General features: G+C 42.9%; 1 protein-coding gene across 2 annotated transcripts in view; it reads right to left on the minus strand.

Annotated features, from left to right (window-relative positions):
- Positions 1 to 25845, minus strand: part of LOC115103131 (receptor-type tyrosine-protein phosphatase N2-like) — a 156556-nt gene that overhangs the window by 128760 nt on the left and 1951 nt on the right. For both annotated transcript variants that reach the window (XM_029623808.2, XM_029623805.2), the window contains exon 2: positions 20343 to 20393. Coding sequence is in view for 1 of the 2 variants with exons in the window: in XM_029623805.2 (XP_029479665.1) it covers positions 20343 to 20393 (51 nt within the window). In the remaining variant the exon portion in view is untranslated. The remainder of the gene's footprint in view (positions 1 to 20342; positions 20394 to 25845) is intronic.

Below are 25845 nucleotides of genomic sequence, written 5' to 3' on the forward strand. Positions count from 1 at the left end.
AAAACACACACCCCACCGCCCATCACAATACATCTGCACAGACCCACATACTGTGTCTTCTATGTCCTCTGCCTGCTGTGGTTTATCTCTACCATGTTGATCGAGGACTTCTGTGTTCCAGGTCCTTATATTTGAAGATGTATTCTTGAGCTAATTATCCTTTCTTCTAATAATGTCTTATGAATTTATAAAAATACTATAAAAGGAAAGTCTAATACTAATTGTTTTCCAACATTCCCTATCTAGAATGGTATAGTGTAGTTGTAGTTTATTTCTTTAACAATTGTTGAATTTGATTGCTTTTCTATATATATTTGTTATTACAATCCCTACCATGACTAGTATTGGGTGTTTCATTATTCGAGTCCTCTATGGGAACTTTTGTAATATTTAAAATAGCCATCTTTGTGTCTTGAAACATTTGGTTTTCAATATCAAGTTTATAGATTACGAGAGCTACACATGTCCATTTCAATCTATTCTCCTTGAAGATTGGGTACAGAACTTTGCCCCAGTCTGGTCATTCATGCCTATTCTTGTGCCAGCAAGTCTTTTACCCAGGCATTTGACCATTATTTTATCTTTAAAGAAAGCAAATTTGGCAACGATTGGGCGCTCATATCTCTGTCCACTTGGATCTTATTGACTGCTTCGCGTGGGTTCAGAAGCGCTGTAAGAAGGAACTCCCATCACCACATTTTCAAAAACTTTGCCTTCATTTTCTTGTATACTAGTAAGTACCAGATTTTCTCTCATAGATCTAGTTTGTATGTCAAGTAAGGCTTCTCTCAGAAAGATGTTCTCCTTTTTAAGTTCATTAATGTCCCTTTTAGCTTGATTGATTCTTTCTCCATTGTCGCAGCTTTTTCGTCACTCATCTCGAGGCTTTCAACTCCTTTATATCTTTACTGACTAATTCAAGTATGCCCGGTTTGTCAATTATCGACTTTAACAGATCGCTTTCCACCCTTACCAGTCCCGGGGGTCAAAAGCATAAATGGTCTGTGTCCGTCGGAGAGTCGCGTTTTCTTTTGGAGATTGGTTCTCCTTGTTTACACTCCGTCATGTTTGCGTGTTGCTTGTTTTCATAATATTTGTCGATACATTTCTCAGGCCGTATGAGTTCATATGTGTTGTTGTACAGTTCTTGTACAGACGGGTTATTACCCACGAGTATATAAAGTGCTAATATTTAACTTACAGATATTGAATATTACGATTTTATCTTGAAGCAATCTGCACCACTGTGTACAGTCCGCCATCTTACCTCCACCTCCGCCCTAGCAGGCTAGTGTTACTAAGTGCTTGATTCTATATGGGAAATGAAGAGAAGCTGTGGTTCCTTCCTTTTTTAAATGTATCTAATCACTATAAGAGTTAGTCAATTTAGAGCTGGTAGAGACAAACAGGCTTTCTTGTTATCAGAGACCAAAACCTACTACAGATCTTAATTTAATCACTCTTTCTTTGCTGAGAATGTTCCTGCATTGCAGGAAGTGCAGATGAGCTTTGTCATTTTCATGAATTCACGGAAAACCCACACTAACACACGGTTATATGAACAGTATTGCACTTTTCATGTAGCCTACTTTTGGCCAGCTAATAGCCTAACCACCGATCAAGCAACATTATGGACTAAACGTTAAAATCCTGTTGCTGCGGAACTAGCATGTTGGAGTGAACGGCTGTGCGTGAGAGGCTCCTGCAACTTTTTTGCGAAATAATCTAATTTAACCTACTTTATGGCACTTTTTACAACAAACGTTTCTTTCTAATACAAGATTGTAACTTTTTATATGAAAATGCCGAGTAATAAGCGACCAAAGGACAATAAATCCAAAACGGAGGCCTACTCCCCACTAAACAACGAGACAGACATGGCGGGAGGCACATGCAACAACGTGACACTTACAGAACTTACCCGGGCTTTGGGGGAGCTACGTGTTGCTATAGCTGAGGATCTTAAGGCCACTATTGCTGAGCTGGACACCAAAATCGAGAGCGTCATTCGAACGGTCGCTTCGCATGGCCAGAGTATTGTGGACCTTGAGAAAGCTTCTGAATTCAACGCTGGTAGGATCGACGAGTTAGAGAAGCTATGCACGTCATTGCAGGATAGTGTGCAGAGGCTTTCTGTGAAAGTGGTGGACCTGGAGGGCCGATCCAGACGTAATAACCTTTGCGTTGTTGGTCTTCTTCGCTATTGAAGGATGCAATGGGATCGGATGTTTTGGATTCGGATCCCCAGCTGGACCGTGCACATCGCTCCCTTGTCCCAGTGCCTGGACCGGGCCAACGTCCTCGCCCAGTAATCATCTGTTGTCACAGTTTCAAGACCAAGGATCTTATCCTGCGTGAAGCTCGAATGATGGGCAACCTGTCACATAAAGGGCATCCATTCCGTGTCTATGAGGATTATGCGCCTGATGTGGCAAAGCACCGCGCCGACTACAGAGATGTCATGACCAGACTCTACAAACTCCATCTTCGCCCAGCCTTCCTCTTCCCTGCAAGACTAAGAATTACCCCGCCTTCCGGTGAGAAGATTTGGCTCTCCTCGGTTTTGGACGCAGAGAAGTTTATCCGGGGATATACACCAATCCCCCGTACAGGTTAGAGTGCTTTGTCATTGCGTGTTAGGGTCTGCTCATGGACTCGAATCCATACTATACCATACTGGGTGAAACCGTATTAAACGGGCTCAACAAGGGCTACCGAACATGTAAGACGCTGAGCCGACCAATGGATGGCGGTCAGAGCTCTCATTTAACGTTAAATTCACTTTCATCCCGGCTGTGCTCAGAGCGATGCACTTCCAGGTTTGATCACTGACACCTTCGGATGGATATACTTATATTCCCCCACTTTTGTTTTGTTTCGTTATTTATTTTACAATCCTTACATTATTCTTACTACCATACCATTTATTTATTGCTTGCAGGGGACTGGGGGTGGTGGTTGGGAAGGGGCAGACGCAGACACCTGGTTAGCAAGTTGATGTTTTGTGCCGTTCTGCCTTTGTCTGGCCGTGGGCCTCTCTCCCGACTAGAGTCCCACCAGCCCTCTGTAGTGCTTATGTCTGTGTAGGTGTGCGTACATATAATTACTATTTGTACTTTATTACTATTTTCTCTTAGCATTTTAGTATTATGTATGTGTATATTTTAAATCAGTGTAGATTGTTATTCTGGGGTATGAATGTTTGTATGTGTATATGTGCATATGGATGTATATACATATTCTTTAAATATATATTTTTATATATGATTTTTTTGTGTGGGTATGTATGTATAGGTATGTATGTATGTGTATGTATGTGTATATGTATGTATGTGTACGTGTGTATGTGTATATATGTATGTATATATGTATATGTATATATATATATATTTTATTTTATTTAAAAAAAAATGTTTTAATGGGGGGAACGTTTAATTTAGCAAATCCTTGTTCCGATCTCCTGACCCACAGTATGTAAAGGTACGGCTGACTATGTCGGTTGCGGATGGTTTATTTTTTGACTGGCAGTGCTTAGCAATATAATCTTGAGGCTATATCTTGCTTATCTCTGGGATGGACCCAGGATGACGCTTAAATGCGCAATATGTTTGAGTTGCAACTTATTCTGTTTAGGTTTATTAGATGCTAACTGAACACTTTATTCGCGGGAGCCTCCTCAGTTCATATGTTAGTAGAAGTTCTAGGATAGTGAGAGGTGAACGTATAGTTGGGATTTTATTTTTGTTTTACCTCTTGTTCGAGGTCGCGCCGTGCTTTTTTGGCATCGGCCAGACAATGTTTATTATTATTTTTTCCTTTTTTTTCTGTTTGTGCATGCCTGTTAAATGTGTGTTGATGGGGGGGGGGTAAGTGTTGGGGAAATTAGGGGAACAGGGTGGGAAGTAAAGGTGCTTGCAGGGGGGAGGGGTGGGTTGGATACTGCTCTGGTGTAGGTGCTACATATGCTGATCGTGATGGTTTGGTGCGCTTTCTTAACTTTTTATCAAGTTACATGGTATGCAGGCCACCATAGGAACTACAAACGAGAGGAGGGCGGGGCTTACATTCACTTCCTGGAATGTCAAGGGTTTAAACGAACCAATTAAGAGAGGCAAGGTCCTAGCCCACTTGAAAGCACTCTCGTCTGATATTATATTTTTGCAAGAAACCCATCTGAAGAATAACTCTCATAGCAAGTGTATCACTCTAACTTCTCTGCCAAAACGAGAGGCACAGCGATTCTGGTACGGAAAGGAATTCCCTTTCTACATAAAACCACTATTGCGGATAAAGAGGGTCGGTATGTGATCGTAATAGGAGAAATCCACTCTACCTCAGTAACTCTACTAAATATCTATGGGCCAAACATTGATTTCCCCTCTTTTTTCAAAAGAGTCCTTGCCCTGATTCCAGATATCTCCCATACTAACCTGGTCATTGGAGGGGACCTTAACTGTGTGCTAGACCAATATTTGGATAGATCCTCTACCCAGCGAACCCCTACCTCCCATTCAAGCGAATTCTTGAATACCTACATAAAAAATTCAAACTTATTTGATATATGGAGGATCGTTATTTTTTTATTTATTTTTTATTTCACCTTTATTTAACCAGGTAGGCTAGTTGAGAACAAGTTCTCATTTGCAACTGCGACCTGGCCAAGATAAAGCATAGCAGTGTGAACAGACAACACAGAGTTACACATGGAGTAAACAATTAACAAGTCAATAACACAGTAGAAAATAAAATGGGCAGTCTATATACAATGTGTGCAAAAGGCATGAGGAGGTAGGCGAATAATACAATTTTGCAGATTAACACTGAGGTGATAAATGATCAGATGGTCATGTACAGGTAGAGATATTGGTGTGCAAAAGAGCAGAAAAGTAAAAAAAAATTTATTTTTTAAAACAGTATAAAAACAGTATGGGAATGAGGTAGGTGAAAATGGGTGGGCTATTTACCAATAGACTATGTACAGCTGCAGCGATCGGTTAGCTGCTCGGATAGCTGATGTTTGAAGTTGGCGAGGGAGATAAAAGTCTCCAACTTCAGCGATTTTTGCAGTTCGTTCCAGTCACAGGCAGCAGAGTACTGGAACGAAAGGCGGCCAAATGAGGTGTTGGCTTTAGGGATGATCAGTGAGATACACCTGCTGGAGCGTGTGCTACGGATGGGTGTTGCCATCATGACCAGTGAACTGAGATAAGGCGGAGCTTTACCTAGCATGGACTTGTAGATGACCTGGAGCCAGTGGGTCTGGCGACGAATATGTAGCGAGGGCCAGCCGACTAGAGCATACAAGTCGCAGTGGTGGGTGGTATAAGGTGCTTTGGTGACAAAACGGATGGCACTATGATAGACTGCATCCAGTTTGCTGAGTAGAGTGTTGGAAGCCATTTTGTAGATGACATCGCCGAAATCGAGGATCGGTAGGATAGTCAGTTTTACTAGGGTAAGCTTGGCGGCGTGAGTGAAGGAGGCTTTGTTGCGGAATAGAAAGCCGACTCTTGATTTGATTTTCGATTGGAGATGTTTGATGTGAGTCTGGAAGGAGAGTTTGCAGTCTAGCCAGACACCTAGGTACTTATAGATGTCCACATATTCAAGGTCGGAACCATCCAGGGTGGTGATGCTAGTCGGGTTATAATCGTTATAATCGTTATAATCTCGGACCACAGTCCACTCACCTTCTCCCTGAGATTGGGTGACATTGTACCAAACGAGAGGGTCTGGAGGTTGAATCCTCAGCTCCTCACAGAACCAACATTCTGTGAATATCTTAAAGACCAAATTAAAAATTTTTTGATACCAACGACAACACAGAGACTTCCCCAGCATTATTGTGGGAAACACTGAAGGCTTATCTGAGAGGCTGTATCATCTCCTTTCAGGCTGCCAGGAGTAGGCAAAAAAGAGGAAAACTGGAAGAACTGGAGGGACAAATTCACTTACTGGATAGGGAGAATGCTAGCCACCCATCTATGGAGAAACATAAAAAAAATTACCTCTTTAAAATTGGAATATAATCAGATTCTCTCAGCTAAAATGGCTAAATCTTTTCTCTATGCCAAGCAAAAATATTTTGAGTTTGGTGACAAACCACACAAATTACTCGCCAGACAACTTCGAAAAAATGTGAGTGACCGAATGATTCACAAAGTTAAATCTGCATCTGGGGAATTACTCTCTTCCCCCAAAGACATCAATGACAGATTCCGGCAGTTTTATGAGACTCTATATACATCTAAAGCGGATCCTAACCCCTTAATTATGCAAACATTTTTGGAGGACTGTAATCTTCCTGCCCTGAACCTACTTATTATTCTTTCTACGTGTCCTTGTTTTGTATGTCGTGTTTTGTATTATTTGTTCTGCACCCAGAACTCTGGGTCTTGTTGTTCCTGCTCTTTTATGTTTAGATAAGAATTGTATACCTGTCTTGTATACCTATACACCATTCTTTTGTGTGTTTAATAAAAAATATTTGAAACACGAAATCCTGTTGCTGTAGGATTATTTTGCTGTGACAATATACAGATAGCTAGGTCAAGTTAAGAGCTTACACCTGTAGCTGTGAGGAGTCACACAGCAATCTGAATCAGTCTGAGACATGTTGGATGAAGACATGCTAGGACACAGCTGAGTAATGGGCCCATTTAGTTTGGTTCCCTGTTCCGCCAGTTGCCATGGTGATGTGTTGGTTCCCTTCTCCCCTTTAGCTAATCAGAGTAGGAGCTGGAACAGAGCAGAGCATCCTCTTTTGTTTGTGTGGTGCTCCAGCAGGTTTTCAATGGGCATCAACATCTGATGCCTCTTTTCCTACTCGTCTCAAAGAGCACCTAGAGTCTATTGTTTTACTGAGAGGGGGGAGGGGTTGGATTCACCTAGCCAACTTCAGGCACTTCTAAGGAAATCACAGTATGCACTTGTACTAGCAGAATATTTATGGTTTTATATTCATCATAAATAAACGGAAATTATCATAAATTGGCACTAAATTGTGGCACTAAATCTGCTTTCCACGGTTCTCCTTTGTTAGGATAGAATACATTGTCTATGTGTGTGTGTGTGATCCTACTTGACTGATTGAACATTTTATGCAAATGTGCTTTTCCTGCTTAAGCAAGCTAAGCATACATAAATGGCTCATCCAAAACCATCTTTTTGCAAAGCCAGCAAAACTATGGACAGGTGCAACAGAGAGATCTACATGTATAGGTCCTAATGTAATAACTACAGTATAAATATATAAGTTATAAAACCACACTAAGACCTGTTTCTTCACTGTTATAAAACCACACCAAGGCCTGTTCTTCACTGTTATAAAACCACACCAAGGCCTGTTCTTCACTGTTATAAAACCACACCAATACCTGTCCTTCACAGTGATAAAACCACACCAAGACCTGTTCTTCACTGTTATAAAACCACACCAAGGCCTGTTCTTCACTGTTATAAAACCACACCAAGGCCTGTTCTTCACTGTTATAAAACCACACCAAGACCTGTTCTTCACCGTTATAAAACCACACTAAGGCCTGTTCTTCACTGTTATAAAACCACACCAAGACCTGTTCTTCACCGTTATAAAACCACACCAATACCTGTTCTTCACTGTTATAAAACCACACCAAGACCTGTTCTTCACTGTTATAAAACCACACCAAGACCTGTTCTTCACTGTTATAAAACCACACCAAGACCTGTTCTTCACCGTTATAAAACCACACCAAGACCTGTTCTTCACTGTTATAAAACCACACCAAGACCTGTTCTTCACCGTTATAAAACCACACCAAGACCTGTTCTTCACTGTTATAAAACCACACCAAGACCTGTTCTTCACTGTTATAAAACCACACCAAGACCTGTTCTTCGCCGTTATAAAACCACACCAAGACCTGTTCTTCACTGTTATAAAACCACACCAAGGCCTGTTCTTCACTGTTATAAAACCACACCAAGGCCTGTTCTTCACCGTTATAAAACCACACCAAGACCTGTTCTTCACCGTTATAAAACCACACCAAGACCTGTTCTTCACCGTTATAAAATCACACCAAGACCTGTTCTTCACCGTTATAAAACCACACCAAGACCTGTTCTTCACCGTTATAAAACCACACCAAGACCTGTTCTTCACCGTTATAAAACCACACCAAGACCTGTTCTTCACCGTTATAAAACCACACCAAGACCTGTTCTTCACCGTTATAAAACCACACCAAGGCCTGTTCTTCACCGTTATAAAACCACACCAAGACCTGTTCTTCACCGTTATAAAACCACACCAAGACCTGTTTTTCACCGTTATAAAACCACACCAAGACCTGTTCTTCACTGTTATAAAACCACACCAAGACCTGTTCTTCACCGTTATAAAACCACACCAAGACCTGTTCTTCACCGTTATAAAACCACACCAAGGCCTGTTCTTCACTGTTATAAAACCACACCAAGACCTGTTCTTCACTGTTATAAAACCACACCAAGGCCTGTTCTTCACTGTTATAAAACCACACCAAGACCTGTTCTTCACCGTTATAAAACCACACCAAGGCCTGTTCTTCACAGTGATAAAACCACACCAATACCTGTTCTTCACAGTGATAAAACCAAACCAAGACCTGTTCTTCACTGTTATAAAACCAAACCAAGACCTGTTCTTAACACTTACAAATCCACACCAAGACCTGTTCTTAACACTTACAAATCCACACCAAGACCTGCTTGGTGATTCGCTGATTCGGTGTGCGAGTTCATTAGAACGTGCGTCGAAGATGTCGTTCCCATAGCAACGATAAAAACATTCCCAAACCAGAAACCGTGGATTGATGGCAGCATTCGCGTGAAACTGAAAGCGCGAACCACTGCTTTTAATCAGGGCAAGGTGTCTGGTAATATGTCCGAATATAAACAATGCAGCTATTCCCTCCGCAAGGCTATTAAACAAGCTAAGCGTCAGTACAGAGACAAAGTGGAATCTCAATTCAATGGCTCAGACACAAGAGGCATGTGGCAGGGTCTACAGTCAATCACGGACTACAAGAAGAAACCCAGCCCAGTCACGGACCAGGATGTCTTGCTCCCAGGCAGACTAAATCACTTTTTTGCCCGCTTTGAGGACAATACAGTGCCACTGACACGGCCTGCAACGAAAACATGCGGTCTCTCCTTCACTGCAGCCGAGGTGAGTAAGACATTTAAACGTGCTAACCCTCGCAAGGCTGCAGGCCCAGACGGCATCCCTAGCCGCGCCCTCAGAGCATGCGCAGACCAGCTGGCCGGTGTGTTTACGGACATATTCAATCAATCCCTATACCAGTCTGCTGTTCCCACATGCTTCAAGAGGGCCACCATTGTTCCTGTTCCCAAGAAAGCTAAGGTAACTGAGCTAAACGACTACCGCCCCGTAGCACTCACTTCCGTCATCATGAAGTGCTTTGAGAGACTAGTCAAGGACCATATAACCTCCACCCTACCTGACACCCTAGACCCACTCCAATTTGCTTACCGCCCAAATAGGTCCACAGACGATGCAATCTCAACCACACTGCACACTGCCCTAACCCACCTGGACAAGAGGAATACCTATGTGAGAATGCTGTTCATCGACTACAGCTCGGCATTCAATACCATAGTACCCTCCAAGCTCGTCATCAAGCTCGAGACCCTGGGTCTCGACCCCGCCCTGTGCAACTGGGTACTGGACTTCCTGACGGGCCGCCCACAGGTGGTGAGGGTAGGCAACAACATCTCCTCCCCGCTGATCCTCAACACGGGGGCCCCACAAGGGTGCGTTCTGAGCCCTCTCCTGTACTCCCTGTTCACCCACGACTGCGTGGCCATGCACGCCTCCAACTCAATCATCAAGTTTGCGGACGACACAACAGTGGTAGGCTTGATTACCAACAACGACGAGACGGCCTACAGGGAGGAGGTGAGGGCCCTCGGAGTGTGGTGTCAGGAAAATAACCTCACACTCAACGTCAACAAAACTAAGGAGATGATTGTGGACTTCAGGAAACAGCAGAGGGAACACCCCCTATCCACATCGATGGATCAGTAGTGGAGAGGGTAGCAAGTTTTAAGTTCCTCGGCATACACATCACAGACAAACTGAATTGGTCCACTCACACTGAAAGCGTCGTGAAGAAGGCGCAGCAGCGCCTTTCAACCTCAGGAGGCTGAAGAAATTCGGCTTGTCACCAAAAGCACTCACAAACTTCTACAGATGCACAATCGAGAGCATCCTGGCGGGCTGTATCACCGCCTGGTACGGCAACTGCTCCGCCCTCAACCGTAAGGCTCTCCAGAGGGTAGTGAGGTCTGCACAACGCATCACCGGGGGCAAACTACCTGCCCTCCAGGACACCTACACCACCCGATGTTACAGGAAGGCCATAAAGATCATCAAGGACATCAACCACCCGAACCACTGCCTGTTCACCCCGCTATCATCCAGAAGGCGAGGTCAGTACAGGTGCATCAAAGCTGGGACCGAGAGACTGAAAAACAGCTTCTATCTCAAGGCCATCAGACTGTTAAACAGCAATCACTAACATTGAGTGGCTGCTGCCAACACACTGTCATTGACACTGACCCAACTCCAGCCACTTTAATAATGGGAATTGATGGGAAATGATGTAAATATATCACTAGCCACTTTAAACAATGCTACCTTATATAATGTTACTTACCCTACACTATTCATCTCATATGCATATGTATATACTGTACTCTAGATCATCGACTGCATTCTTATGTCACTAGCCACTTTAACTATGCCACTTTGTTTACTTTGTCTACATACTCATCTCATATGTATATACTGTACTCGATACCATCTACTGTATGCTGCTCTGTACCATCACTCATTCATATATCCTTATGTACATATTCCTTATCCCCTTACACTGTGTATAAGACAGTAGTTTTGGAATTGTTAGTTAGATTACTTGTTGGTTATCACTGCATTGTCGGAACTAGAAGCACAAGCATTTCGCTACACTCGCATTAACATCTGCTAACCATGTGTATGTGACAAATAAAATTTGATTTGATTTGATTTGCTTTTCACAGTGATAAAACCACACCAAGACCTGTTCTTCACAGTGATAAAACCAAACCAAGACCTGTTCTTAACACTTACAAATCCACACCAAGACCTGTTCTTAACACTTACAAATCCACACCAAGACCTGCTTTTCACAGTGATAAAACCACACCAAGACCTGTTTTTCACAGTGATAAAACCACACCAAGACCTGTTCTTAACACTTACAAATCCACACCAAGACCTGTTTTTCACAGTGATAAAACCACACCAAGACCTGTTCTTAACACTTACAAATCCACACCAAGACCTGTTTTTCACAGTGATAAAACCACACCAAGACCTCAACTTTACCTTGCTTCAATGTTGCTTCAAATTATTCCAAGAAAGCATGAACTTACCAAGGCTTTGTTCACCTTGGGAAAAGAGGTCAATTGTATTAATTCTAGCAACACCTTAATTGATTTCATTAAAATCAGTTCTGCATTGAAGCTTTGCAAAAGGACTCCATAAACAATGTTTTAAAAAAGCACCTAGTACACATCTATGTCCAAAAGGAAAGTCAAAGCATATACTTTACTGAACACTTATTGACTACAGTCTTTCCTGTATCAGGGAACACAATGTTTCAATTTCACTGTTGAGCACACAGAGGGTGGGTGTTCCTTGTGGAATGAAGACATGCTGAGGAAGCGATCTGCACTACCGGTATTAAATTATAAGTCACACAGTACACAATACAGCCGAGGAAACTGATTAACATTTACAGCGAAATGTATCAAACAAAGGAAAATAATCAAGACACATCCAGCACACTTTCAATATCATTGAATATATTTATACATAAACTATTCATGAAGCAATAATTCAGAACCAGAACCACTCTGCTCCTGGAGTGCTACTGTCCACTAGGTTTTTGCTCCAACCTTAATCTAGTGCACCTGATTCTAATAATTTGCTGGTTGATAAGCTGAATCAGTTGAGTTACAACTTGGAGTGAAAACCTGCAGGAGGCTAGCTCTCCAGGAGCAGGGTTGGAGTGAAAACCTACAGGAGGGTATCTCTCCAGGAGCAGGGTTGGAGTGAAAACCTACAGGAGGGTATCTCTCCAGGAGCAGGGTTGGAGTGAAAACCTACAGGAAGGTAGCTCTCCAGGAGCAGGGTTGGAGTGAAAACCTACAGGAGGGTAGCTCTCCAGGAGCAGGGTTGGAGTGAAAACCTACAGGAGGGTATCTCTCCAGGAGCAGGGTTGGAGTGAAAACCTACAGGAGGGTAGCTCTCCAGGAGCAGGGTTGGAGTGAAAACCTGCAGGAGGTTAGCTCTCCAGGAGCAGGGTTGGAGTGAAAACCTACAGGAGGGTAGCTCTCCAGGAGCAGGGTTGGAGTGAAAACCTACAGGAGGGTAGCTCTCCAGGAGCAGGGTTGGAGTGAAAACCTACAGGAGGGTAGCTCTCCAGGAGCAGGGTTGGAGTGAAAACCTGCAGGAGGCTAGCTCTCCAGGAGCAGGGTTGGAGTGAAAACCTACAGGAGGGTATCTCTCCAGGAGCAGGGTTGGAGTGAAAACCTACAGGAGGGTAGCTCTCCAGGAGCAGGGTTGGAGTGAAAACCTACAGGAGGGTAGCTCTCCAGGAGCAGGGTTGGAGTGAAAACCTACATGAGGGTATCTCTCCAGGAGCAGGGTTGGAGTGAAAACCTACAGGAGGGTAGCTCTCCAGGAGCAGGGTTGGAGTGAAAACCTGCAGGAGGCTAGCTCTCCAGGAGCAGGGTTGGAGTGAAAACCTACAGGAGGGTATCTCTCCAGGAGCAGGGTTGGAGTGAAAACCTACAGGAGGGTATCTCTCCAGGAGCAGGGTTGGAGTGAAAACCTACAGGAGGGTAGCTCTCCAGGAGCAGGGTTGGAGTGAAAACCTGCAGGAGGCTAGCTCTCCAGGAGCAGGGTTGGAGTGAAAACCTACAGGAGGGTATCTCTCCAGGGGCAGGGTTGGAGTGAAAACCTACAGGAGGGTAGCTCTCCAGGAGCAGGGTTGGAGTGAAAACCTACAGGAGGGTAGCTCTCCAGGAGCAGGGTTTGAGAGCCCTGCTATATATATGTCTTGAGTGTTTTGTTAATTTGATGAAACAGTACTTAATTGCACCACTAGGTGGAGACTAACTGACCATACAAGTGAACTTTATTGTGTCAAATGCTGTAGCCTAGAGAGTACTAGAGAAGAGGATTTCCCGTTGCTGCACATTACTTATGTTTGCCACGCATTCAGTCATTTTATAAATATGAATATCCATTCTCAAGTAGCACAGATCACCCTATTCACCACAGATCCTGTTGGCGGCAGGTAGCCTAGTGGTTAGAGCGTTGGGCCAGTAAACGAAAGGTTGCTGGATTGAATCCCTGAGCTGACGAGGTAAACATTTGTTGTTCTGCCCCTGAGCAAGGCAGTTAACCCACTGTTCCCTGGGCGCTGAAGACGTGGATGTTGATTAAGGCAGCCCCCCGCACCTCTCTGATTCAGAGCGGTTGGGTTAAATGTGGAAGATGCATTCAGTTGTACAACTGACTAGGTCTCCCCCTTTCACATATTCCTTTTCCAAGCAGCAATTCAATCTTCATCCCATGTGAAACAAACATGAGATATGAACCATGAGTGTGTGTCAACCTGCACATTTATGAGAATCCCAGTCAAGCAAATAAAACAGCAGGACCCAACAAACCAAAAGATGAAACGTCTTCCACACATTTCGAGTCTGGTATCCCATCTGAAAGTATTACAACAGCCTGGATAACCTTGGGTTTGCTCATGCACAACATTTTAGCAAACTGGCAACAGAAATATTATCCTTGACCTCCATGTGTAATCACGTCACTAGTGGAAGGATAATCCATTTCAAGGCTCAATGATCAACAGAAAACATCCAAGAAGAGATTAGGGTGAACTTGCACTTGACTAGAAAATGTTTAGTAATGTGTTTTGACAACAGTCAGTCACAGTAATATAACATGCCAAATGAACAAAGACTATACAGTACATTAGAAACCATTAAAAGTCTCAAGAATAATGCATTAAAATAAGACAACACCTCAAATGCAGACATTTTTATATTCATATCAAATCATTTCTGGTTAACAATGAAGTTCTTACTAGTTAGGTTTCCATCCAATTGGGACAGATTTTCATGCAAATATTAAAAAATCTGCATAAATATGCACACTTTCCCAGAGATGTGTTTTCATCAAATTGACTTGTTGTGGATAAAATTCTGTGCGTGATGTATTTATAAAGCTATTTTTGTGTAGTGCACACCAAAATTACTTTTGAGGTTAAATTCCCATGTACCAAATAAAACATAAAGATTAAATGGATTTCCATCGCATTTTCAGCTCTACTGATGGTTTTGTCTCAAAAAAGGTTGCATTATATAGCAAATATGCACATTCTGGTATTGGCACGTGCGCTCTAGCCAACAGCTCGCAGATACAGTACATGTATAGCCTACATGATGAGATTATTATGGACAAAAGAGTGAGATTATTTTAATTTGTCAAACGGCAGCCAAGCAAGCAGCGATGATCATGTCACCAGAATAAGACCCTCGATATTTATTGGAAAGAAGCATCAAGCTCATCACCTTGTACTTTCACCACCATGTGAAGATCATAATATTATTTTATATGTAGCCTAATAAACTGCATTCTTTCCCGAGTCGTAAGGGGAGGAGCACACAACATGTGTGCACACAACAGTTTACTTCGATATGATGGTTATTATATCAATATTTGCGCATTAAAATCATTTCTCGCATAATTAATTTTACCGACACAAAAAGATCCCATCTTGTATATCGTATTTTGTTTTGTTGACATTTGGAAAGTCTACCTACAAATTTGCTGTTTCCATCAGGCCTGTCGTGACCTTTCTGTTCAACGTACTTTACTCACAGAAAAAGGTTGGATGTAAACCTGGTTACTGCAATTGTTTTCAATTCAATTCAAATAGCTTCATAGCAAAGAGGAACTTCTCAAGCAATCATTTTTCTTGGACTGTCTGGGAGTGGTCTGAGTGGGGAGGGGGAAACAGAAAACTAGCTGTTATTGGCAGAGAGGTTTGGAACTCTCTTTCTCATTTGTCTACTAACTCATTTACTGTGTCACCAGGCAGACCAAAACTCCATCCCACCAAAATAGGTTGAAATTTCAAACAGTTCTTACACTAAAAGGGCTTTATCATAATTTTCACAATTTCACAGTATTATTCTAACCTGGTGGAAATATATACAAAGCACAGGGAAATCAAGTTTCTGACTGCACTGGGCCTTTATCAAAATATGTAGTCATAGTCGAATACATTGTTATAGGCATATAAGGTTAGGAATGTACTTGTAAAGTTATGACATACAATCAGTATTCTAATAAATTACATCACTACAAAATTATCAATCATCATTAAAATACACTTCAGCAGTGGTGTAAAGTACTTAAGTAAAAATACATTAAAGTACTACTTAAGTCATTTTTTGTGTTATCTGGCGTCACAGCTGGCCGTGACCGGGAGTGCCATAGGGCCAATGCCGTCCGAGTTTGGCAGGGGGGCTTTCCTTGGCTCATCGTGCTCTAGTGACTCCTTGTGGCGGGCCGGGCGCCTGCAGGCTGTCGTCAGTTGAACGGCGTTTCCTCTGACACATTGGTGCGGCTGGCTTCCGGGTTAAGCGAAAGAGCGGTTGTTTAGAAGCAGAGCGCCTTGGCGGGGCATGTTTTGGAGGATGCATGTCTTGACCTTCGCCTCTCCCGAGCCCGTTGCGGCAATGAGACAAGATCGTAAATGGATATCACGAAAAACGTGGTGAAAAAAGCGATCATCTCTGGTCATCGCTACTGCCGCTAATCTGGTGGACTCCTTAAACACAAATGCTTATTTTGTAAATGAAGTATGACTGTTGGAGTGTGCCCCTGGCTATCCGTAAATACAAAAAAATAATAATAATGTTGTCTGGTTTGCTCAATATAAGGAATTTGAAATTATTTGTACTTTGACTTTTAAGTATATTTAAAACCAAATACTTTTAAACTTTTACTCAAGTATGATTTTACTGGGTGACTTTCACTTTTACTTGAGTAATTTTCTATTAGTATGACAATTGGGTACTTTTTTCCACCACTGCACTTCAGATATGTTATCTGATAGGAACATCACACCTACTACATCAAACTGAAACTGGGTTAAGCAAATAGGGTGTGCATAGTGCACACATTCCACCACCTAAGCTGATTTTCCACAGCTTGTTTGCACCTGACCTGACCACTCCAACACCTAGATAGAACCAACACCCTGCTTTTAGCTGCCCTGGCAACATTGGTCATATAGGCCAGGGTTTCTTAAACTAAGAGTGGGGACCCAAAGTAGGCCCTGAGCATGTGAGAGGTGAGAATAAATCTACAATCACACACTCTTTCTTCTTAATTTGGGTAGTTTAAGGACGATTTGGGTCACAGGACGGTCAATTGCTCATTTGGGTAAAAAAATGATATAGGCTACTGAAAATCTTGGGTCACATACAATACCTGTGAGTGACCACTAGGGAACAGTTTATAGAACAACAAGTAGGTCCCAAATGACAAAAGTAGTGCACTATATAGAGAACAGGGTGCCATTTGGGTCAGATCTTGACTGCAAACCCCTCCTTGCCATTATCTCTCTGTGCAGGCGTGCCTCCATCCATGCTGTTTAAGCCAGGTAACTGAGAATCATGAGATGTGCCTGGAATGTCACAGGTCATCCTGCTCCAAATTCAGGATCACATCACAGTGAAATCACAGTGAAAATGTCAAGTCACTGATCAAACTTAGCCTCTCCACTGCCGACCGACCATTCAGACTGCCCTTTCCTTTTGTGTTCTATATCAAATCTGGGGTGCATCCCAATTGGCACCCTATTCCATTTATAGTGCACTACTTTTGATCAACACCCCTGTTGGTGGGGAGATGTGATCTAGAACATCCAAATGGCCAAACCCACTAATATGCCTCTCTATCTCAGGATCCAGGAAGCTTCATCAGAAGCATATGTTCAGTGTAAACAAGGATTTTTGTAGCTTGGTGGTGATTTCATCTGTCAGTTTTTCCAAATCCTCATTTGTTTCATAAATTATAACGGTTTTACAATAAGTTGCTCTTATGCCTGTGTAGTAACCCTGTAACATTGTATGACTACATAGTAGCCTACTGAGCTGTTTGGCACAAACCAAGAACAACCGAGAGTCGTGGGCTGGCAAACCACCAGTAGCTTATCAACAAGCAAGAGATAAGAGGGGCTGTGTCCCATTATCAACCATTAACCTCTCAGTGTGCGTCTCATTTCCCTGCCTGGAAACAACAGTATTAGGGTTTGTGCCAAATGGCACCCTATTCCCTATATAGGGCACACCCTTTGGGCCCTGCTCATATGTAGTGCACTATATAAGGAATAAGTTGACATTTGGGATGTCTATAGTTCTAGCTGTGGTTCTGTCCTGGGGAGCATGTGTGTCCTGATACTGCCACTCAGACAGACAATGTGCCTACCAGGCAGCGGCCCAGGGTAATTTGACAACTGTCATTAACACTGACTCGCTGTCACTGGCACACACCACATAGAGAAAGACAAAGGCTGAGCTGGTGGTGCTCACTCACTGTAGCTTTTCCACATCGTGGTCCAAAACTAACGTGTCAGCCAAACCTCAGCTCAGTTTACCTCAGTTGACAGTTATAGTCGCAGCTTCAAACAGGTAGTCAAAGAGAGAACGCGTCAGAGTGGCTGGCATACACTCAAAGCAGCACTTCCACCCTGTTGCTAGGCAGCACGTCAATCTACGCTGATCATTTTTTTTGTCTGAAGGTTAACCATATTCAGCCATTAGGAGGGGCGCAAAAATATGTACCATATCAGGCATAATATACTGTATGCAATGATGTTCACATCAAATAAAGTTTTATGGCTCATATGATCTCAATTGCCAATACAGTATAGCTGTAATTACTTTTGAAAGAAGGATCACCTAAATATGGACAGTGTGTTGCTTTGATGTGTAGACCTACTTTGGTGCTGTTGGTGACTCATTGGTAAGTGTGACTGAGTGTGTTATGAAGGGTGTGCACAGCAACACCTACAATACAACCTACCTCCCTGTACTTTAACCCACACAGAACGAATAAAAGTCAAGCTTTGAGATAACTTCACGAGAAGTTTAAAAATGTCTCCCACCTGGCATACCTACTAGGTCATCAGTTACATAAAACTAATAACAATATCCGCAAGTGAAAAAGATGTATAATAGTCAACAGAACCATCAAATGATGGTCTGATAGGATATGTCAATTCAAGTGATTATATTTACATGGGAAGAACAATATTCATGAAACTATGTTCACCTCAAGGACAAAGTGTCTATCTAATATAGCCCATCAGATAGTATGCACTTTCCTCATTGGAAATGAATGAATCCCTGACATAGGAGTGTGTTCCTATGGCCTGTTAAATGTAATAACCCAGGCGACAACCAGCGCAGACTAAACACAGGCTGAGAACTGAACTGGGCCAAAAATAGTTTAGCTATGAATATGATGTTTCCCCAGCAGCACAGGGCATTGTTTTATTCCTATCACAATGAGATCAGAGACAAGGCCACATTTCAAATGAGGAAAAGGTCCCAAATGGGACCCTATTCCTTATATAGTGCACTAATTTTGACCAAGTCTGAACGGGCTCTGGTCAAAAGAAGTGCACTATAATGGGAATAAGGTGTCATTTGGGATGCACCCTAAACTAATGAATTCTGGGGAGTAGAGGCCCAAAGAAAGCACACAGGAAGAGAGGTGGACACCATCGCAACAGCTGTGTCTGTGGCGTTCCCTTATCTATTCTTTCCTGTGGTTGCACCTGTGCATTCTGAACTGACCACCTGTGGTGTTGCACCCTGTGCATTCTGAACTGACCACCTGTGGTGTTGCACCCTGTGCATTCTGAACTGACCACCTGTGGTGTTGCACCCTGTGCATTCTGAACTGACCATCTGTGGTGTTGCACCCTGTGCATTCTGAACTGACCATCTGTGGTGTTGCACCCTGTGCATTCTGAACTGACCATCTGTGGTGTTGCACCCTGTGCATTCTGAACTGACCATCTGTGGTGTTGCACCCTGTGCATTCTGAACTGACCACCTGTGGTGTTGCACCCTGAACTGACCATCTGTGGTGTTGCACCCTGTGCTTTCCTAACTGACCACCTGTGGTGTTGCACCCTGTGCATTCTGAACTGACCATCTGTGGTGTTGCACCCTGTGCATTCTGAACTGACCACCTGTGGTGTTGCACCCTGTGCATTCTGAACTGACCACCTGTGGTGTTGCACCCTGTGCATTCTGAACTGACCACCTGTGGTGTTGCACCCTGTGCATTCTGAACTGACCACCTGTGGTGTTGCACCCTGTGCATTCTGAACTGACCATCTGTGGTGTTGCACCCTGTGCATTCTGAACTGACCACCTGTGGTGTTGCACCCTGTGCATTCTGAACTAACCATCTGTGGTGTTGCACCCTGTGCATTCTGAACTGACCACCTGTGGTGTTGCACCCTGTGCATTCTGAACTGACCATCTGTGGTGTTGCACCCTGTGCATTCTGAACTGACCACCTGTGGTGTTGCACCCTGTGCATTCTGAACTGACCACCTGTGGTGTTGCACACTGTACATTCTGAACTGACCACCTGTGGTGTTGCACCCTGTGCATTCTGAACTGACCACCTGTGGTGTTGCACCCTGTGCATTCTGAACTGACCACCTGTGGTGTTGCACCCTGTGCATTCTGAACTGACCACCTGTGGTGTTGCACCCTGTGCATTCTGAACTGACCATCTGTGGTGTTGCACCCTGTGCATTCTGAACTGGCCATCTGTGGTGTTGCACCCTGTGCATTCTGAACTGACCATCTGTGGTGTTGCACCCTGTGCATTCTGAACTGGCCATCTGTGGTGTTGCACCCTGTGCATTCTAAACCATAGAAATATAATCTAATTCTAGTCCTGTGTTTTCTAGTCCTGTGTTCTGAACCAACCGTTCAAAGAGGAGAAGTGAGGAGAAAAGAGTCAGTGCAATAGATTTTCCTTCTCCAATTGATCATCATCACTTTCGCTGATATTGTGCCATGAATGTCCACTTCCTTTTAGATTAAGAATATTTTAGCGTCTACAGGTGGCTTTGATTTGTGAGCTCTACTTTATAGCTGTATGATATCTGAATGAAATGTAAATGGCTTACCGTTGACACAGATCTCGTATGGTGTGCACAACTCCTTCTCAAACAGACAACCTGTTGGAAAAGAGGAGAGAACAATTTGTACTTTACAATATCATTTATGATATCATAATATTAAGACCCATCAACAATAGCCTACTGTACATACATGCATTGTACATCTCAGATTTTTATAGATTCAGCTATTCTATAGGCTATAGCTGAATCTATAAAAAAAAGAGCAGAGATATACAATATAATGTCCCACTTCCTGCGTGGGTGAGGCGTCATGGATTACAATGTCATGCAGCACTGCGTTTCACAGCTACAGCAGATAAACAGCACAGCCACGGGGCCATTATTCTAAGTTAACATTTAGGCCAATCGTAAAACACAGCCTGTTTCCCAAATGGCACCCTATTCCCTACATAGTGCACAATGATTGACCAGAACCATATGGGCCCTGGTCAAAAAGTAGTGCACTAAATAGGGAATAGGGTTCCATTTAGGACACAGAGACACCGTGTTCCAGGGTGATCCATCAACAGAGGAGCAGGCTGCTGGGGGATGCTGTTTCTGTATCCATCTCACTAGGTGCTCCGGCAGCGGCAACGGGTCGTAACTGAAATTTCTGTTTAACAGGGATCTAGCAGAACACACTGTCCTTATGGCATTTAATACACATCTTTGTACCATACATACAGCTAGAGGAGGGGAGAGGGAGAGAGGAGATGAGAAGTGGAGAAGAGAGAAGGGGGAGAGGAGATGAGAAGTGGAGAAGAGAGAAGGGGGATATGAGAGGAGGGGAGAGGACAGCCAGGAGAAGAGCAGGCCTAACAGGACGCAAAGTTCTCTCTCCATTTGACAACCCCTTACCCTCACTAAGAGGACACGATTTATTACCCTGTCCATATATCCAATTGAACTGCAGTATCAAATCGGTCTCAGGCCGGGGCCACAGCAGCTATACGGAGTGGGATGTGGGCGGCTGCATGGATCCACTTTCCTCAAGTTTATAGAAATAATTATTTTGTTATCTCTAGGTTTTTAGTGAATCCTTTTCTCCCTAGTGGTTCCTAAACACATGTTTTCATCATAAGGGATTTAGGAAGATACACTGTTTATTGCGGTCGGGAGCTGCTGACCCAAATGGCACCCTATTCCCTATGTAGTGCACTACTTTTGACCAGACCCCTATGATAATAGGCTGCCATTTGGGAGCCAGTCTAGGATACTATGCTATATAAAGCAGTCTTGTCACAGCATGTGGTCCTCGGATGGGGGCTGAGGAAAGGGTCAGGGCCTGGGTTTACAGTACACACAGCCAGCCCACCCACCATCCCCTGCAGTGTTTCTGGGGGTGTTTTGGGCTCAATATGTCACATTGCTGTCATACCACAGCAGCAACACTGGTGACACACTCCATAGGACACCCCAGGCAGGGAGGCGTGGCCAATTAGCACTCTGACATGATGGAGAACGAAGACACGTGTGCTGTGCATCAAACATAAGTCACCTCCTTCTGCAGTGGTTTCTACAGCCTTGGTGCTGATGTGACTGCATTACACATGCTAGCAATACTGACAAAAAATAGTATGTGTGTCTTTGAAATTGACATTTTTTAACATATTGAAAAATAGCGTACTTTTGAAGTTGAGTTTGAAAGATTTTGGGTGTACTTGTATGATTAAGAAGGGACCCACGTACTCATTCTTAGTCAGACACAGACAGACAGACTCAAACTCCTTCCATCGTGGCCCTGCTACTGATGAAGGAGTCTGCTTTACTCTGCTCCTTCCTGTGTCTGGGAGTGAGCTGGTAGTGCGTAGGCAAAATAGAAACTTCTCAGAAGGTCACAGCACCAAAACCAAACATCAAGAGAAGAGTGCCTGGCATTCTGATCAACCTAATGAGCCTTGGGGGAAACTAAGCGATAGCTGAAGTTGAATGTGAGGCTGATAACATTTTTTACTTACAGTGGTGATATAGGGCATTATGACTCTATATGCCATGCATATAAAGGCATTATGACTGCTGTATGAATGCAACATATCAACACTAAGTAAAGTATTACCAAGATGTTATTTTTATAGGCACACACAAGCGAAGGATGAAGCTACTAAAAAAGGAATTCTGACAAATTAATAATTTAACAAAACTGTGGGTGGCTTTCCACATGGCTGTCTTGGATTTGCTCTTTACTTGCAAAGGAATAAAGTTTGTCCATCTGGAAAATTAGATCTCTGTGTAAAAGACAGATGAATGTCTCTATGTTTATTGGTATCTTAAAGGAGCATTAAATATCTCATCCCAATATACTGACAGTTGTCAAGCCTACTCCCGTATCCTCTCTCCGGTGCCGGCCTACTAACCGTGGGTCTTGGCAACCCACATTACGAACACCTGCCAACCATCATTACACACACCTGGACTTCATCATTACCTAGATTACTTCCCCTTTATTTAGCCCTTAGCAGCCTCAGTCTTCAGGCAGTATTGGTTTTCTTCCCGTTCAGTATGCCTCTCCTGTTTTGTTCATCTGCTTATTCTCATTATTAAACTCCCCTTCTGCACCTGCTTCCTGACTCCTAGCGTATACGTTACAGCCGTTGTTACTCAAATGGCTGCCGCCTGTTGATTGACATTGTCAGACATATACACTGTGTCTATATATTCTGTGTCTGTGTTCCTTGACTGTCAACATTAGCTTAAATTATTATTGAAGACTGAAAGAGCGTAGCCACACCATGGCTACACCTACAGAACACACAGAGGCTAATCAAGAGATCAAATAATGTTACTGGATGCTGCTGAATATTTTACGAAACAAAGTTTATTAAAAAAGCTGCCACAAGTCATACTGTGCACATTACTGTCATAACTGATAAAATCATCTATATTTCCACTGACTGTCAACCTTGATAAGACCTGTGTGGGGAGTGACCAGGGAGAGCGTCAGGGGGTAAAGTTTGCCCTTAAGGAAAAACCACATGAATTTCACGAAACACAGGATCCTATGTGAAGTTAATGTGATAACATGTGACAACATGTAAAATAACATGTGATAACATGAAACTACACATGTTAAAATATGTGATCACGTGAAGTTTCACATGAAATGTCATGTTATTTTCCACGTGAAATGATGTGATTCTCCACATGTGGTTTTTCTGTAAGGGGGAGCTGTAACCATTGTGGTAACTGATCTGCGGAACGCCCCTGTCCATTGTACCTGCTGTTGCGATTCAAGGCAGATCAAACAAAGACAACAGTAATGCCCTCCCCTCCGCCCTCATCATATTTGTCACTTGACATTTAGTTGGAGTCATTGCATTCATGTCCACCCCTTATTGTAAAGAGAAGTATTAATAGTAGCCATCCTTTTCCCTGAGGTGTGCCCTTGTTTTACAACCCATGTCAGTTCCTGTTACATTTTCTCTTGTTTTTAACACGGAACTATTTTGGCTCTGAACAAACAAGAGTCCAAGTCCACTTCCCAAATGGCACTGTATTCCCTCAAAATAGAGTGTCATTTGGGACGCAGTCCATAAGTTTAAAGTTATTATCTTTGTGGAAATTGAGTCACACACTCCAAATATCTTAACCCATCGACCTGACTAGAAATACTTAGAATAGAGGGAAACCAAATCAAATATTGCAATCATTAGCTCACCAAGGCCTCGGAAAAGGTCTTCCCATGCATGCCTGTGCACCCGTGTCCATAGAAATAGGTATTAACATCTTTAGTTCATGCTGATTGTTCAGTTGCATATGGCACCACTGACGACTATTGAGGCTGACATCACCTGGCTGCAGTGTGTGTATACAGGGAAACGACATGGACGGGAAGATATACCCTGACATGACCCCGTCACAGCATGTCCTCATGAAATACCAAAGCTGCAGAACAGTCTGAGCAATATGAAAATGCCCTTACCTATTGGGACAGGCCTTTTACCGATTCCTCATGTAGTGTTATATATGGAGCCAATTTAAAGCCAATAATATTGAGTTGAACTGCTTAATATCCATAAACCAAACAACTAAAAACTGAACGCAAAAGGGAATAAATGTGCCTTGAGATCAAGAAAAGTGAACAGTGGATACAAGCTTTGGCTGAGACTTCAGAGGATTGAGAAAAGCTTTGTGTATCGTGTCCATGCTCCAGTCTGGTGGACCAATGCTGGAGCTTTGGATCAGGCAGTCAGATGAGAGCAGGAGGGTGTTACAGGGGGCAGTTAGTCAGGCACCATGAACACACAGAGATTACTATCAATTTAAGGAGCTTTGTGTGAGCACACCTCCTGATTGAAACTTTGATTTTCCACGGTAGTTCTGTCAAGGTCCACAAACAATGGAGCAAATTTCAGGACTGCTATTCCCAAACCACTATCTGTGCACCCCTCTAAATTGACCAATTGAAAGTTGATTTTTTGTCACCTTCCAGTTTAACCCTGTACTCAGACAAGTTACATCTCTGTAGGCTGTTGGTTCCCAGTCACTATGGCTACAGTGGGGATGATAATGCCCTCTCTTCTTTCTCCCTGCTGTCATTGGGGAATTGATCCAAGTATGCTTTCAACTTAAGCCACCAATCCAGGAAGAAACTCATTACTTAAAGAAGCAACACAACAACATAGGTTTAGTTTAACAGCAGGCCTCTTCATCTGATTGTAAATCAGCAATCGCACATAAGTGACACTACAGCCAATTAAGAAATGCTTTTGATCAACTGACGCAAGAAGTGAAAGTGACTCAGCCAGTGGAGCACAGGGGTCCAAAAATAAACACAGGAGCTTTTAAATCAGTGTATTATTGTTCTCCTCTGAGTGTGCTGGCAGACCGACCACTCCATTAACTGCAACCAAAAATAACATTTTGAACATTATGGGGCTCTTTCCCTGACCCTAAAACCGAGACTAAAAGGCAGACTCAATGGAGATGATCTATGAAAGGGTTTTTTAGGCCAAGACTAGACTTAATCTGTGTCTTGGGAAACAGCCCTACATCCCATGCAATAAAACCACTGGGAAGTGATACAGGCAAGACAGTGTATTGTACAATAGGGTCCATAATAGAGTAAATGCTATGGAGGGTAGAACAGCTAGTGAGCTGGTGATACAAAGGCTGCTCTTGTACCTGTGCAGTAACACCGAGAATACTAGGCTACATGGCTATAAGGCTACAACATGTTTATACAATATTAATATGGTAATAATAGCGTTATTACACAGGTGTAATCGGATGCATACTATTAAGTGTTGCAGATTAGTCCATGGCATTGTGTATATATTTATTAACAACTTTTCTAACACCGTATGCTATTACTGTACTTGCTCTTTATAATATAGTATTTAGAACAATTCCCTGAATTATTGTGTGTCAAACTGAAATTTAAATAAAGGGAAATCACTGTTTGATATGACACGGTTTGATATGAAAAATATGGTTTCTAAGGGCTGAGTATTGCATTACATAGCCTATACAGAATAGTAGCCTAGGTAAGTAAAAATAAAGCATTTAAACT

Source organism: Oncorhynchus nerka, linkage group LG20 (assembly GCF_034236695.1).
Source record: "Oncorhynchus nerka isolate Pitt River linkage group LG20, Oner_Uvic_2.0, whole genome shotgun sequence".
Lineage (NCBI taxonomy): Eukaryota > Metazoa > Chordata > Actinopteri > Salmoniformes > Salmonidae > Oncorhynchus > Oncorhynchus nerka.